Source organism: Aspergillus bombycis, assembly GCF_001792695.1.
Source record: "Aspergillus bombycis strain NRRL26010 chromosome Unknown contig00041, whole genome shotgun sequence".
Classification (NCBI taxonomy): Eukaryota; Fungi; Ascomycota; class Eurotiomycetes; order Eurotiales; family Aspergillaceae; genus Aspergillus; species Aspergillus bombycis.
The window spans coordinates 60,927-73,397 of record NW_019170043.1 but is presented as its reverse complement, the minus strand read 5'-3'; the positions used below and the strand labels follow the sequence as shown (position 1 = coordinate 73,397).

At 48.3% G+C, this 12,471-nt stretch overlaps 4 protein-coding genes across 4 annotated transcripts; 1 reads left to right on the top strand and 3 right to left on the bottom strand.

Moving 5' to 3' along the window:
- Window positions 1-264: 264 nt before the first annotated feature.
- ABOM_006487 (HD domain-containing protein) lies at window positions 265-983 on the bottom strand (the record flags this gene model as incomplete). Its single annotated transcript, XM_022533616.1, has 2 exons — window positions 265-681; window positions 744-983. 2 exons carry the CDS (start codon window positions 981-983, stop codon window positions 265-267), a joined length of 657 nt encoding a protein of 218 aa, XP_022389281.1.
- Window positions 984-1,447: 464 nt separating this feature from the next.
- On the bottom strand, window positions 1,448-7,840 carry ABOM_006486 (polyketide synthase; the record flags this gene model as incomplete). The annotated part of the gene is made up of 11 exons (XM_022533615.1): window positions 1,448-2,335; window positions 2,387-2,864; window positions 2,924-3,264; window positions 3,316-3,390; window positions 3,446-3,727; window positions 3,789-4,652; window positions 4,704-4,729; window positions 4,787-4,883; window positions 4,949-7,146; window positions 7,216-7,662; window positions 7,735-7,840. 11 exons carry the CDS (start codon window positions 7,838-7,840, stop codon window positions 1,448-1,450), a joined length of 5,802 nt encoding a protein of 1,933 aa, XP_022389282.1.
- A 497-nt stretch (window positions 7,841-8,337) lies between these two features.
- Window positions 8,338-9,398, bottom strand: ABOM_006485 (beta-ketoacyl [acyl carrier protein] synthase domain-containing protein; the record flags this gene model as incomplete). The annotated part of the gene is made up of 4 exons (XM_022533614.1): window positions 8,338-8,403; window positions 8,468-8,723; window positions 8,791-8,877; window positions 8,935-9,398. The coding sequence occupies 4 exons, from the start codon at window positions 9,396-9,398 to the stop codon at window positions 8,338-8,340; spliced, it is 873 nt and encodes a 290-aa protein (XP_022389279.1).
- A 1,751-nt stretch (window positions 9,399-11,149) lies between these two features.
- ABOM_006484 (uncharacterized protein) lies at window positions 11,150-12,039 on the top strand (the record flags this gene model as incomplete). The annotated part of the gene is made up of 3 exons (XM_022533613.1): window positions 11,150-11,356; window positions 11,408-11,730; window positions 11,793-12,039. 3 exons carry the CDS (start codon window positions 11,150-11,152, stop codon window positions 12,037-12,039), a joined length of 777 nt encoding a protein of 258 aa, XP_022389280.1.
- Between the last annotated feature and the right edge of the window lie 432 nt (window positions 12,040-12,471).

Sequence of the window (12,471 nt, the reverse complement as noted above, 5' to 3'; positions counted from 1 at the left end):
TGGCATCACAGTCGTTTTACCCTGCACAACAAATGGTTATCACCGAGTGCAGCAGGTGGTTTGATAGAACCATACGTTCCTTTTCTCTTTGTGCGTGCCTTCACAGCAGATAATACCGTCACCTGTCACATACCCAATAGTGTATTGAGAATTGATAGACTGGATAGCATGATTTCGGACTTGATGTCTATAGGTTAATTTATATTGCATTACATGCCGTCATCCCTCGTTCTCTCCTATCGTGGTACATACAAAGCGATCTTCCTACGCGACGTCGTTCATTTCATCCGCCCACCACTGCTGAAACTCCTTCAGCCTCGCCGTGCGCACCCTAGCCATGTCACGTCCAGTCTCCGTCTTCATCATACTCTCCAGCCTCACCAACTTCTCCTCAAAATGCTCAATGGCATTATCCATCACCCACATCCCCTCAGGACAAAATTTCTTCCCTTTGGCCCCCAGGAAAGTAAAACACCGTCCAATGCCCACCGCCCCGATAGCATCCAACCGATCCGCATCCTGCACAATCGCCAACTCGGGATACCCATCGCGAATCAACCTGCTCACCTCCTCCGGCTTCGTCTTCTCCGTCGTATACGACACATGCGACACAATCATCTGCACCTTCTCCGCCAGTGCCTCGTCCGCCCCATGCGCCACCAGCACACAGTACACCAGCCGCTGCGGATCCACCGCCTCTTCTGTGGCACTGCTGCCCGGAATAGACTCCAGATGGCCGCAACCTGGGAGAGATATTTCCGGTCCCCGATGTCATGCAGCAGCGCGGCGAGGTGCACCACGTCGGCATTGTACACTGTAGAAGAGGCCGCGCGGGCTGTTTCGCGCGCTAGAATTTGTTTGGCTAGTGACACGACGCGGTGCACGTGTTGGGGGTTGTGCGAGGGGTCGTGCGAAGCCATGCATTTTGTTACGAATGCGGAGATGTCGGGGATGAGATTTGGGGGTAGTGATGATGAGGACATTTTGGGTTTTTGTAGGTGTAGTAGTAGTGTGTTAGATAGAGTGTTTTGTTTGCTGAGGTGTGAGGTGTGAGGTTGGTGGTGGTGGTGGTGATTTTTGCGTTGGATGTTTGATATAGTTTTTTTTATTTGGAAAATACTAGTATTTAATTTAATTGTTTATTGGGCCTGGGTGATTGGTGCGGGGGGTTTAAAATACCGAATGTTGTTTTTTACCTTGAGTTTCTAAATTTCTCATTTTTAAGGGTCGTTTCCGCGCGGGGAGATCGCCGGCTAGGTTTATCTATGCTGGGAGTCGGGGCGGAATGGTGAAATGGATGCATTTAATTCAGTTGAACTTGGGGACTAAGTGGAGTCAATGATTGAGGCTGTTGTCTGAGTGTCTAAGTGGTTCAACCTTCGAAATCACAAAAGGCACAGGGACAGGAATACATAGCAAGCAAAGACTCGTATGGATGAAATATCGATCAGCTCTCTTTGGTGGAAGCAGGACCATCTTCACCCACTCGGTACTTTGCCTTTGCACGTTGAATAAGGATCTGTACCAAAGATCCCACCGTGTTCGCCTTCGCTATCTCGTCCACGGTGACATGTATTCCAAGTTGCCGACTTAGCCAGGCCTTCACCTCAATGGCTATTAATGAATCAACGGCCACGGCCCGTGCTTGTCCCAAGTCCATTTCTGAGAGCTGACTAGTCCGATCATTGATCAATTTTGCCAGTTCTAGGACTAGTATGGTTTCCATCCCCGGGTCGTTAAGAAGGCGGGGATCTTTCTCAACCCTCTCAAAGAGCAGCTTGATCTCGTTCTTGGGCTTTCGGTTCTCTGCACACGCGATCAAATTCTGATACATTGAAAGCCTTGCATCCTGGCCATATAAATCATCTTCTAGCATCTGTGTATACTCCGTCTCGCTAAGATTCCGGAAGAACCCAATGATCAGCTCACTGGAATAAAGGGGCCCGGTTGGATTCGGTGCCCGAGACTCCGAAATGGCGAGCTGCACGCTGGCGATGACTTGCTGTTTGCTTAATCGAGTCCATCCCATCATGTCTAGTTGTCGGGAAACAGTTTGGTCTTCGATTGCTGCTGAACCCGCAATGGGGCCAAGGTCGACCACCGAGGAGGGCAGGCCCATTTGCCGACGGTATTGGGTAAAAGCATCTAGGTATGTGTAGGCAGCACTATAGTTGGCCTGACCAACGTGGCCGGCAATACCGACCAAGGAGCTCAGAACAAGAAAGAAATCCAGCGGCTGGCCTTCTACGGCCTGATGGAGATTCCATGTCCCGGATACTTTTGGTGCGAGTGCCGATTTCCATTCAGCATGTGTCATGTGGAGTAATGTACGGTCCTGGAAAAGGAACCTTAGTGATGAAAAACGATGAAATGCTCAGTAGCGTACCTGTAGGGAGAGAGCGAGGTTGATCACACCAGCAAGAGGTTTGGTGCAGCTAGACACAGCTGCCTTCACATCCTCTAAATTAGTCACATCTCCGGCGACGGTGATGATTTGGCAATTCTGGGCCTCGAGCTCCTTGATGAATGACTGCTCCCTTTCTGCGCGACTAGTGGACCGTGACATAATTACGAGCTCTCGAGCGCCTTGCCTTACCATCCACCGAGCAAGAACACGGCCAACATCGCCAAGTCCTCCAACTAGAAGGTAGGAAGTATCAGAAGGGAAGGTAATACTGCCCTGATTTGACATCACATGAAGTTCAGATGGCGACTCGGGCATACGGATAAGGATCTTCCCCTTGTGAAGGCCACCTTGCAGGTGTCGAAAGGCCTCTTGGACCTCCTGGGCGTGAAAAGTGTTCACTGGGAGAATTGGCCTGATTTTACCTGCTTTATAGAGCTCAATTAACTGACGTCCCAGTCTGTATCATGCAATTAGTTCAAGTTGTAGCCAGTGATATGATAGCTGTTGACTACAGACCTTATAGCCAATGCCCGCTTTCTCTTCAAAACTCCCATGAGGTCAATCGCGGTAAATGTGCGATTTTTGGAAAATGGAGACATGGAAAGAGTTCCATGCGTCAAAATATCCCGTTTCCCTAGCTCAATCATCTGGCCAAACTCAGCAACACAATCCCAGGATACATGAAGCAGTTTACCGGCAAGAGAATTGAGGACTACATCAACCCCTCTACCGTTCGTCTCACGCATCAAGTCTGTGTAGAATGAGGACGACCTAGAGTCAAAGATATTGTTTCTTGGAATCACAAAGGTCTCTAATAAGTATTGAGCCTTTTCTTCCGTGCTGACCGTCGCATAGATCTAGATGCTGGCTGTCAGGAACTCGCTACCGGCTATCCATGGGGTTCTTACTTTGGCTCCGATGCTCTGGCACAGGTGTATTGCGGCTATTCCCACCCCACTACAAGCAGAGTGAATGAGGATAGACTGTTTCTCTGTCAGGACCTGTAAGAAGAAGAGATTGACACGTAATTGTGCTTACATCACCTCGATCAAGCACAGCACGGTGCAGAAGAGAATAGATAACGGACACATATGCAGCTGGCATGGTTGATGCCTCTTCTAATGAGATGCCATCAGGTAGTCTCAGGCATTGTTCAGCAGGTATAGCCACTGAGGTTTGAAATAGCCCAAATCCTATTGCCAGGACTTTGTCATCAACCTTTAGATTAACGACACTCGACCCGACTCGGCGTACAACACCACTCCCCTCCAAGCCGAGCTCCTCTTTATTTCCAAGAAGGCCCTGGGCTACCATCAGGTCCTTTTATGTTACCACCAAAGTCAGTGTCCGTGCAATTTCCTGGTGGTCATGTTATACTGACCCTGAAATTCAATCCAGCAAAGAATATCTCAACTTCGACCTCGTCCTCCCCCAGAGGTCCTGCATCTGCCGCAATCCACTGGAGTTTTCGGTTGGATGAAACGTCTAATCTGAAGCCTGAGTGTTGCCGAATTGGTTTGGAGATAAGCCGAGGTAATGATTCCCAAGTACATCTCGGCGTATGGACTGTGTGCTTGTAAATGGAGAACTCATAGTCCAAAGGGGTGCGTTTCACCAGCCTTTGACGCCGAACTTTGTGCATGATATCAACGACAAGATTTGCAGATACCTTGTCGAAGCTGTCGACTTCAATTATAGAAAGATCCAGATCCATCTCCCGCTGCAAACTACGGGCGAATCCCCAGACCAGACCATAAGAAGGGTCAGAACACTGCAGGCGAGTGGCTGGCGTAATCCAGATGCACTGGGACGAAGTAATGGCTGAGCAGCCTTTTAGAAATTCTTTGAGCTTGATGAACCTTCCTTCGGACATATCATGAAGGAAAGAACTGTTCATATCCAGGAACGAGATAGTCATTGGGCTCTGTGGTACTGGGTCGCAGATTTTAGCCCATTCTGTAAGATGGCCCGTTTGAGTAAGTCGTCTCTGCACGTCTTTTTCCCAGTCGCCTGGCTCGTGTGAGAGGAGGAGAGTCACATCTTCAGCTGGGAAAGACGATTCCCCCTTGAGAGCTGTGGAAATCATGATAGCGTTGGTTCGAAGTAAGCCAGGGCGATCGTGGTGGGCGACATCTACACCACTGAAACCAGTGGCTTTCAGCTCGCTGTCCCACCGCTCAACGGAAATATACGGCCTCAACGGTCTGCCATCACTTTCACCAACCCACCAACCAGGTAAAATTCCCTAAGTACGTTAGATATAAAAGATGGACGAAAGAAACTGGCCCATGCATACTAAAACCACATCTAGATTAGGTACAGCTAGCTATCGTTTAGTCACGATCTACGAGTGTGAGTGTACATCAACCTCCGTCTTACCTGGATCAAGTTCCACAAGAAACAACTGGCCTCCTGTGGATAGCAAAGTCCTAACATTCTGTAGAGCCTTTCGGATTGATGGAGTTGCATGGAGAACCTGACGCACAGTCATGTTTCAGTCACTTAGGGTTCCGTTTCAGTGAGTGCAAGGGAAATCCCTACATTCGAAGCAATAATAAGATCATATGAATCAGGCTCAAACCCTTGCTTTATTGGGTCCTCACTGATGTCAAGGACGCGGTACTCAAAGTTTGCTTGCTCTCCAAATTTCTCCACGGCGGCCTGGGTGAATGCTGGTGATATATCGGTAAATGTATATGATCTATAGCGACGTATCCCTGCTTGAGTTTTCAGGTGACGAAGGACGACTTTTGTGCAGCTGCCTGTTCCTGCTCCAATCTCTAAGATGCGAAGGTTTGGGTTAGAATGGGACAAATGGACAAAGTAAGCACTGCAGTCGACCCAGCCAATTGATTGCTCATACATCTTTTCGAAAAGGTCATCTCTCATCAGCAATTCCAATGGCGACACCTCTCCACGCATTAGCTCCAAAGACCTTTCCAAAATCGTATCCATGCAATCAATCACAGCCAAAACAGAAGCGGAACCACTGTCCTTTACGACACCAATCCAGTGATCTCTAGTCACTTGTCGCTGCTCGCTTGTCATGTCAAGTAAGTGTTTGATGTGAGCCCCATGACTCTCGAGCATAGTAAACAAGCTCCCATATTTTTGGTGGAGTGACGAGACCTTTTCATAAATCTGGGCATTCCATTTATTCAGATGTACAATCTCGGTGGTTACAGCTTCCAGACGTTCAGCGGCTTCCAGATGATATAACAGGGACAAGTGCCCCATCGCCTGAGCAATCAAGTCCACGTTTGCAGGAAGGGCTTGAAGAGTGAGAGTACTGTCTTTGGGTAGAAGGTCAAAATCTGGCCTCCACTCAGTACGCGTCAGCAAGTTGGTATTTGCAGGAGTGAGTCTGTTCCCATTGTCGAGTGCACCAAATACAGCACCTTCAATTTCCAGGACAATGTGATCATCGACAAGGCCAATGGCATTTCCGTAGTAACTAGTCTGCGTATGGCACTTTACGCTCGTACCAACTGTCATCAAAGGCCCACCTTGTGTGATGTATATTCTGTCGACACTGACAGGTACGAATGAGCACTCCATGCCGTCGAGCGCATTGAAGAGGATGCCCGCCATTGTTGCCTGGAAGGCCTGGTCGATGGACGCTGGATGAATACTGTACGCATGATGGTCTAGGTCCGATGAATTGTGAACAACAGCGCTGGCCCGTCCACCTCCGTTGGGGTCAACTGTGATATTCTCCAGCCCTCGGAAGCTTTTCCCGTAGGTGATACCGCAAGCTTGGGTCGCTTCGTACCATTCGTCAGGAGTGCACGACAAGCCGTAAGATCCCACAGGCTGTTTCCTAGGAGGTATTTCGTAGCCAGGACGCACACGCCCTCCACAATGTTTTACCCAAGATGACCCCTGATAGCTCACGATAGAAAAGCTGTAATAGTCTGAATAGACGTTGTCAGCTATTTCTACTGGCTGGAAACTGGTGATAACCTCTGTCGGACTTCTTTCGTCCACCAATAAGGGTTCGATAATGAGAAGGTCCCGAATTGTGTAGCTGTCAGACTCTGGATGTAGCTGCAGAACAGCACTCCCAGCCATCGCAACATAAGCGGCGCCCGGGTATATGACCTCTTCCTGCACCACATGGTCCGAAAGCCAAGGGACATCTTCCACGCTAAGCATATTTTTCCAAGAAGGAACAGTGCCTGTTGTATCGGTTACGTGAGAGCCAAGAAGTTCATGGTGAGGGGCCAACTGAAACCTCCAGTCCCGAGTTGTGCGATTCTCTTCCCAGGACTTCTGATCGTGTTGCCATGGATATGGCGGAAGGTCGGTTAATGTCCTGCCTGGGCAAAGGATGTTTGGAAGGTTGACAGAACCGCCATTGATATGTATCTGGCCCACTGAAGCTAAAAGCTGCGCTCTGAAGTCATTACTGAAGCGCGTGATCGTAGAGATATATGCGCAACGTCCGTGCCCACCTGAAGCCCTAAATATTTGCTGTAGGGGAGCAGCCAACGCGGAATGTGGGCCTATCTCAACGAATACTAAGCGCTTACTGGAGTTGGCCTCAAGGCAACAATGTACTGCATCTAAGAACAAGACTGATGATTCGAGATTCCGGCGCCAGTAGCCAGCGTCTAGTTCTTGAGGACACAGAATACTCTTGCCTGTCACACTGGAATGCATGGGGAGCATTTGTTCACCCCGTCCGGTATGCTTCAGTATGGCTGTTTCATAGGCAGGTCCGATATCCTTCATATGGTCTGCAATAACTGTGAGTATATTGCAGTGCATACGAGAAATTCAACAGACAAATTGCGTGCATTACTCACGTGAATGATAGGCCACATTTACCCTGAGACGACGACAACTTCCAGGCATGCTCTGCTCTATATCTTCCACCGTGTGATCGATCTGGTCCTTATCACCTGATAAAGTCACGCTCTGAGGGCTGTTCTCACAGCCAATAGCTACGCCTTCACGTAGGAAGGGATGCACCATATCTCGACTTGTATTGATGGCTACCATTCCTCCTAGCCCTTCCTTCGACTTCGCAAACTTCCCACGATAGTATGCAAGCACAATAGCATCAGTAGCAGAAATCGCCTGTGCTCCATACGCGGCAGCTATCTCACCACTGGAGTGGCCAAGTACAGCCCTCGGTTTGATACCCCATTGAGCGAATATATTAACCAAACCGACCTGTATCGCAATGCACAAAGGCTGAGAGAACTCGGGTTCCATGACTCGAGATTTGTCCATGCTTTTATTCAATTCGTCTGTAGGTTGTTGTTAGCTTCTATATGAGGATAAAACACATTAAATCCCTGAATCGCGCCATATTTCGGTACCTTTCAATGACCACTGAGGAGGGTCGTCCAGTCCCTTCAGCGCTAGTTCCATCACTTCAACATCTGCTTTAAAACTCTCAAAGTGTTCTAGGAGGGCTGTTCCCATCCCTGGCCATTGTGCACCTTGGCCAGTGAAAGTAAATATGAGCTCAGTGTGGCTTGCTGCTTCGGTAAACTGAAAGGCTGTGTCCTCGAGTGGTATACCAGGTGTACAACCGCAAAAGCACGAACATCCAAATGATGTCGTCGGCTGCCTAACGTATACGACATATCACCCAGAGATGAAGGGAAATTGTTTATGTATTGTGTAATCTGCCAGATTCGCTTCTTGAGGCTTGATACACTGCTTGCGGAAGTCAGAACTAACTGAGAGTCTGCATTGAGGTTGGAGTTGGTTGGCTCAATAGCGCCATTGCCACGATCTACTATGATATGTGCGTTAGATCCACCAATGCCGAATCCATTAACACTGGCCCTCCAAAGTCGGTCGGCTGGCCATGGCTTCGCATCGGTAGGAACGGTCAATTGTCCTTCGGTCAACGGGCCACCCGGCCTGGGAGTCTCAAATAGAGCAACGGGTGGGATAACTCCACGCTCAAGGCTCTAGACTGTCTTGATGACGCTGGTGATACCTGATGCACCCTCTGAATGGCCAACGTTGGGTTTGACCTATTGGCATCAGCTAGGCATCATGTCATGTAGGTATCCCACTCTAATAAGAATGGGAGCTTACCGAACCAATATATACAGAGTTCCCCTTCGTCACACGGGCGATAGCAGATGGCTCCACAGAATCACCCATGGCTGTCCCAGTGCCGTGACATTCAAAATAAGGCGTCTGCGATATATCGCTAATGTTGGCATTGCTATATGCTGTACGCATCAGACTCTCTTGAGAGAGTACATCTGGAGCAGTAATAGTTGACTTCCATCCATCACTGTTCGATGCAGTACCCCGAATAACTCCACGGATCGGATCGTTATTGTGACTAGCATCATCCAACCGTTTGATATATATAGCATTAATAGCTTCTCCGCGTCCATATCCATCCGCACTCTGGTCGAAGCTTCGGCACGTCCCACTTTCCGATATGACCATATTCGCCGACAAGGGAGGCAGAGCAACCGGTTTGGATCGTCATGCTATTTCTGATATCAGGAACCAATACGCCGAGAGAGGATCTCATTGTCCACACATACCTAGGCCCCCTGAAGTCATATACGTACGAGATACGGTTAGATAAAGCAAATGCACCCGTCCCCAACGCATAATAGCGGTCAATATGCTGGTATTCCTTTGTGGAAAGGCAGAGCCAGTCCTCTCCAAAAGTACCGACGTAGCACCCTATGTTTTTACCACGCCAGTCTGTTTCTCCTGCATTCTCTAGACACTCCCAAACGACTTCGAGAAGGAGACGTTGCTGCGGATCCACCCTTGATGCCTCAACGGAGCTCATCGAGAAAAAGTCGGCATCAAAGCAGGCCGGGTCTTCCTGAAGATAGTAGCCATATCGGGTGCGAATTTGTCGTGGGTTCTTTGGATCGCAGAATGATTTTGCATTGTATCGACTCTCGGGAATTTCGCCGTGGCCTGTTTTCTTCTCGATGAGCATCTCCCAGAAATCCTCCGCCGAACGAACTCCGCCTGGTAACCTCATTCCCATCCCCACGATGGCAATTGGAGGACGACTGGCTTTCACATCTTTTGGATCGGTCTCAGGTATGTAGCTAGCACATTTCCTGCAGAAGCATCTTTGGACGTGAGGAGCTCCTGTTTCGCCGGTAGCGGGACGACATTCTGGAGGGATGTCCATAGTAAACTATTTATAGCAAGGGATTGTGTCGCCAGCCAAATTCGCAAGAAGACGCACAACTAGAACGAAAGCTGTCTTTGTGTCTTCCCCAGAAAGAAACGGTTGTGGTAGATAGTCGTCTCTTGTCATAAAAGCAAGGAAAGCGAGGTACTTGATCCTATTCTTACTAAAGATTGTAGTTGTACGCTAGAAGTTGCCGTTAAATGCCCGTGTTCCACCAAAAACTCGACGATTGTGGCTACGGATTTGTCAGTGGTATATCATAATATAATTCGTTTGGGGGATTGTAAATTTTAGCAAATTGTACAGCTATACTATTACTATACAAAAAATGAAATAAAACTGATCGAAGACATCGTATTTTGGTGTAAACCGAGCACTTCACGGAGATTTGACATAGGACTGGTTAGCCCTCATAGTAGTGAATGCTGCTGATAGCATGGAATGCTCCAGGGTTCCTTTAAGCATAACCCAAACATATTGACATGGTTTTCCTTTTGCCAACACGTATGGATTACATCTAGAATCCGAGGGCCTGTGATATTGAAGCCGAAAATGACCGCTTTCGAGGCCAGAAAGCGCCGGCTTTCCAAAAAGTATTCGTTTAACCGGCATCCGCCACAACCCTAACGCAGTGATTCGGGGCGACCACTTCCCCATGGGGCTTGTTATACTATCGCTGTGCTTGCGGGGACAATACCAGCTGTGTTCTCTCTAGCAAAGTTGATACCTCTTATGTATCTTTATTCTTTATCGTCCTTTCTTTTGGCAACAAGCATGCCAAGACAAAGTCCGTATACTACAATGCACTGGCCATAAAAAAGTAGGCTGTAACAGTTATATCCATATAGCTACAGCGCTTCAAAGCAACTTCAGTTGTAGATTAGGTATTATTCATGCGGCTAATCTGGGGTGTCTCGAAGTAACTATTAGGAAAGATATGTGTGGGGCTGAGGAAGAGAGATAAGCATATTTTAGATCCTATACGAAGGAGTCGTGCATATCATGGAGGGTCTTGGTCAAAGCAACCAAGCACAGTATTCATCGTCTGAATAACCCTAAGAGAGGCTTCGTTGAAATCCGCCAAGCCTAACTAACTGATGAGCTATCAGAAACCCTCTTGCCACTTGTTGTACTATAGAGCCCTGACTCTGGTAGGCGAAGATAGCTATCCTCGATTACCATGGTTTGCGCGATGTGCATGAATCTCTCGCATCTTATTTTTTTCTTAAACTCCATTTAAACCCCACTCTCTCAATCATAATAAGCGAACAGGGGCCTGCCAAGGATTGTAATCACGGTGCAGAGGCACTTTCCGTCTATCGGCTCGTATTAGCCCACTTAGTTGGACGAAAACGATATGTAGGGTGTTGATCTCTGCTACAAAGTATTAGGTTACGCTCAAGCCCGCCCCAACATCGTATTTAACTGCGCCGCACAACCTGCAGATCGTTCCAAGCACAACTGCGCAGGAGTGGAAAAGTGGCATGGCTCATAAAACGACCGTGAGTGAAGGCGCGGCTCGAACACGTTTTTCTTGCCTGCACCTGCTCTACTATCAAATGCTTCGCATCTTCACATAAATTGCCCGTTCGCAGACCATGTCCATCGCACCTGCGGACAGACCCCTAGGGATTCGGGCCATTCTCTGGCTCGAGAAATATATGCCCACTATATTTCTCGTGCTGTTTATAGCGCTGGCCTGCCTATCCGGTGCCTTTCACCACAGAGTCTATTCACATCCGGAGCTTTTCGAGCCGCCATATAGCCCCTATATCAAGCCCGGCACAGACGGGCCGTTAATAGCAGTATATCTTCTTGTTCGGATCACGAAAAGAGCCACTAACCGGGAAATCTAGACATGTATTGGGGTGGCAGTGTTCCTCCTGTCTATCTTTATACCACATAGTGGACTGTGGTGGTTCGCTCGCGTCGTTACTCGCTTCGGTCTTGCTACGGGTCTCGTCGCTTCTGCCGTCCTTCAATCGCGATATATGCCGCTTCCTCTAGGATCATGCGAAAATGATAACGTGTGGCGAGACCCCCCTGGCATCACAGAAGGAACACCCACAATGTTCGAGGTACTACCGATTCAGTCGGGCAAAGGTAAATTCGGTAGGCGTTATAGAAATCGGCCATGTGAGGCACTAGTCACTATTTGGGGGTTCGAGATTGCCTTGGCGTGAGCATACCTTTTGCGTTTTGCCTCGCATTTTCTTTCCCACGAATCTAACAACACTCCAGGGTTTTGACCGCACTCTTGGGTCTCTGTGCCTGTCTCCTCGTTGCGCATGCAGTCATCGCAGATAATCCAGCGATATCGGCGCCTGTGGGCGCGGCTCTTCAGTGGCTTGGGAAGCCTTTCAAGTCTGCAGCGGGCTGGGGTAAGGGCAAGGAAAGGAAGGAAGCTGAGGCAAAACTGCTTGCTACCGACCCCGAAGGGTTGGAATATGTCGATCATGAGATGGGCATCAGAGTCCGTCCGGTATGAATTGATTGTCATTTGAGGATCTCCTGTGCTATCAACAGGCCGACAATTGTATAAGTTGTTGGTGAAATCTAAACCGATATCTCCCACGAATGTACGATGAGATGCCGCAGATTTGAATCTATGAATACACAACTTTGTCTGTCATGTTACTAAACATAATCCTAACTATAATTATAGGTAGTATTGACTCTGTATAGTTGATACTGTCAATGGATAGAATTGTAGACTGCTGTCAGGTCTGAAGCTGAGGTTCTATAGTTTTTATTTATATCTAAAAACTATAGAACTAGATAGAGAATAATTAGCCTAACAGATCACTGTTGATAACGTCGGCGGCTCCACAGGCAAAGACGCATCAATATCAGATTATACTATATATCGTACCACGCCGGTGAACCACAGGCATTCCCACCAGATGCACAAAGCTACACA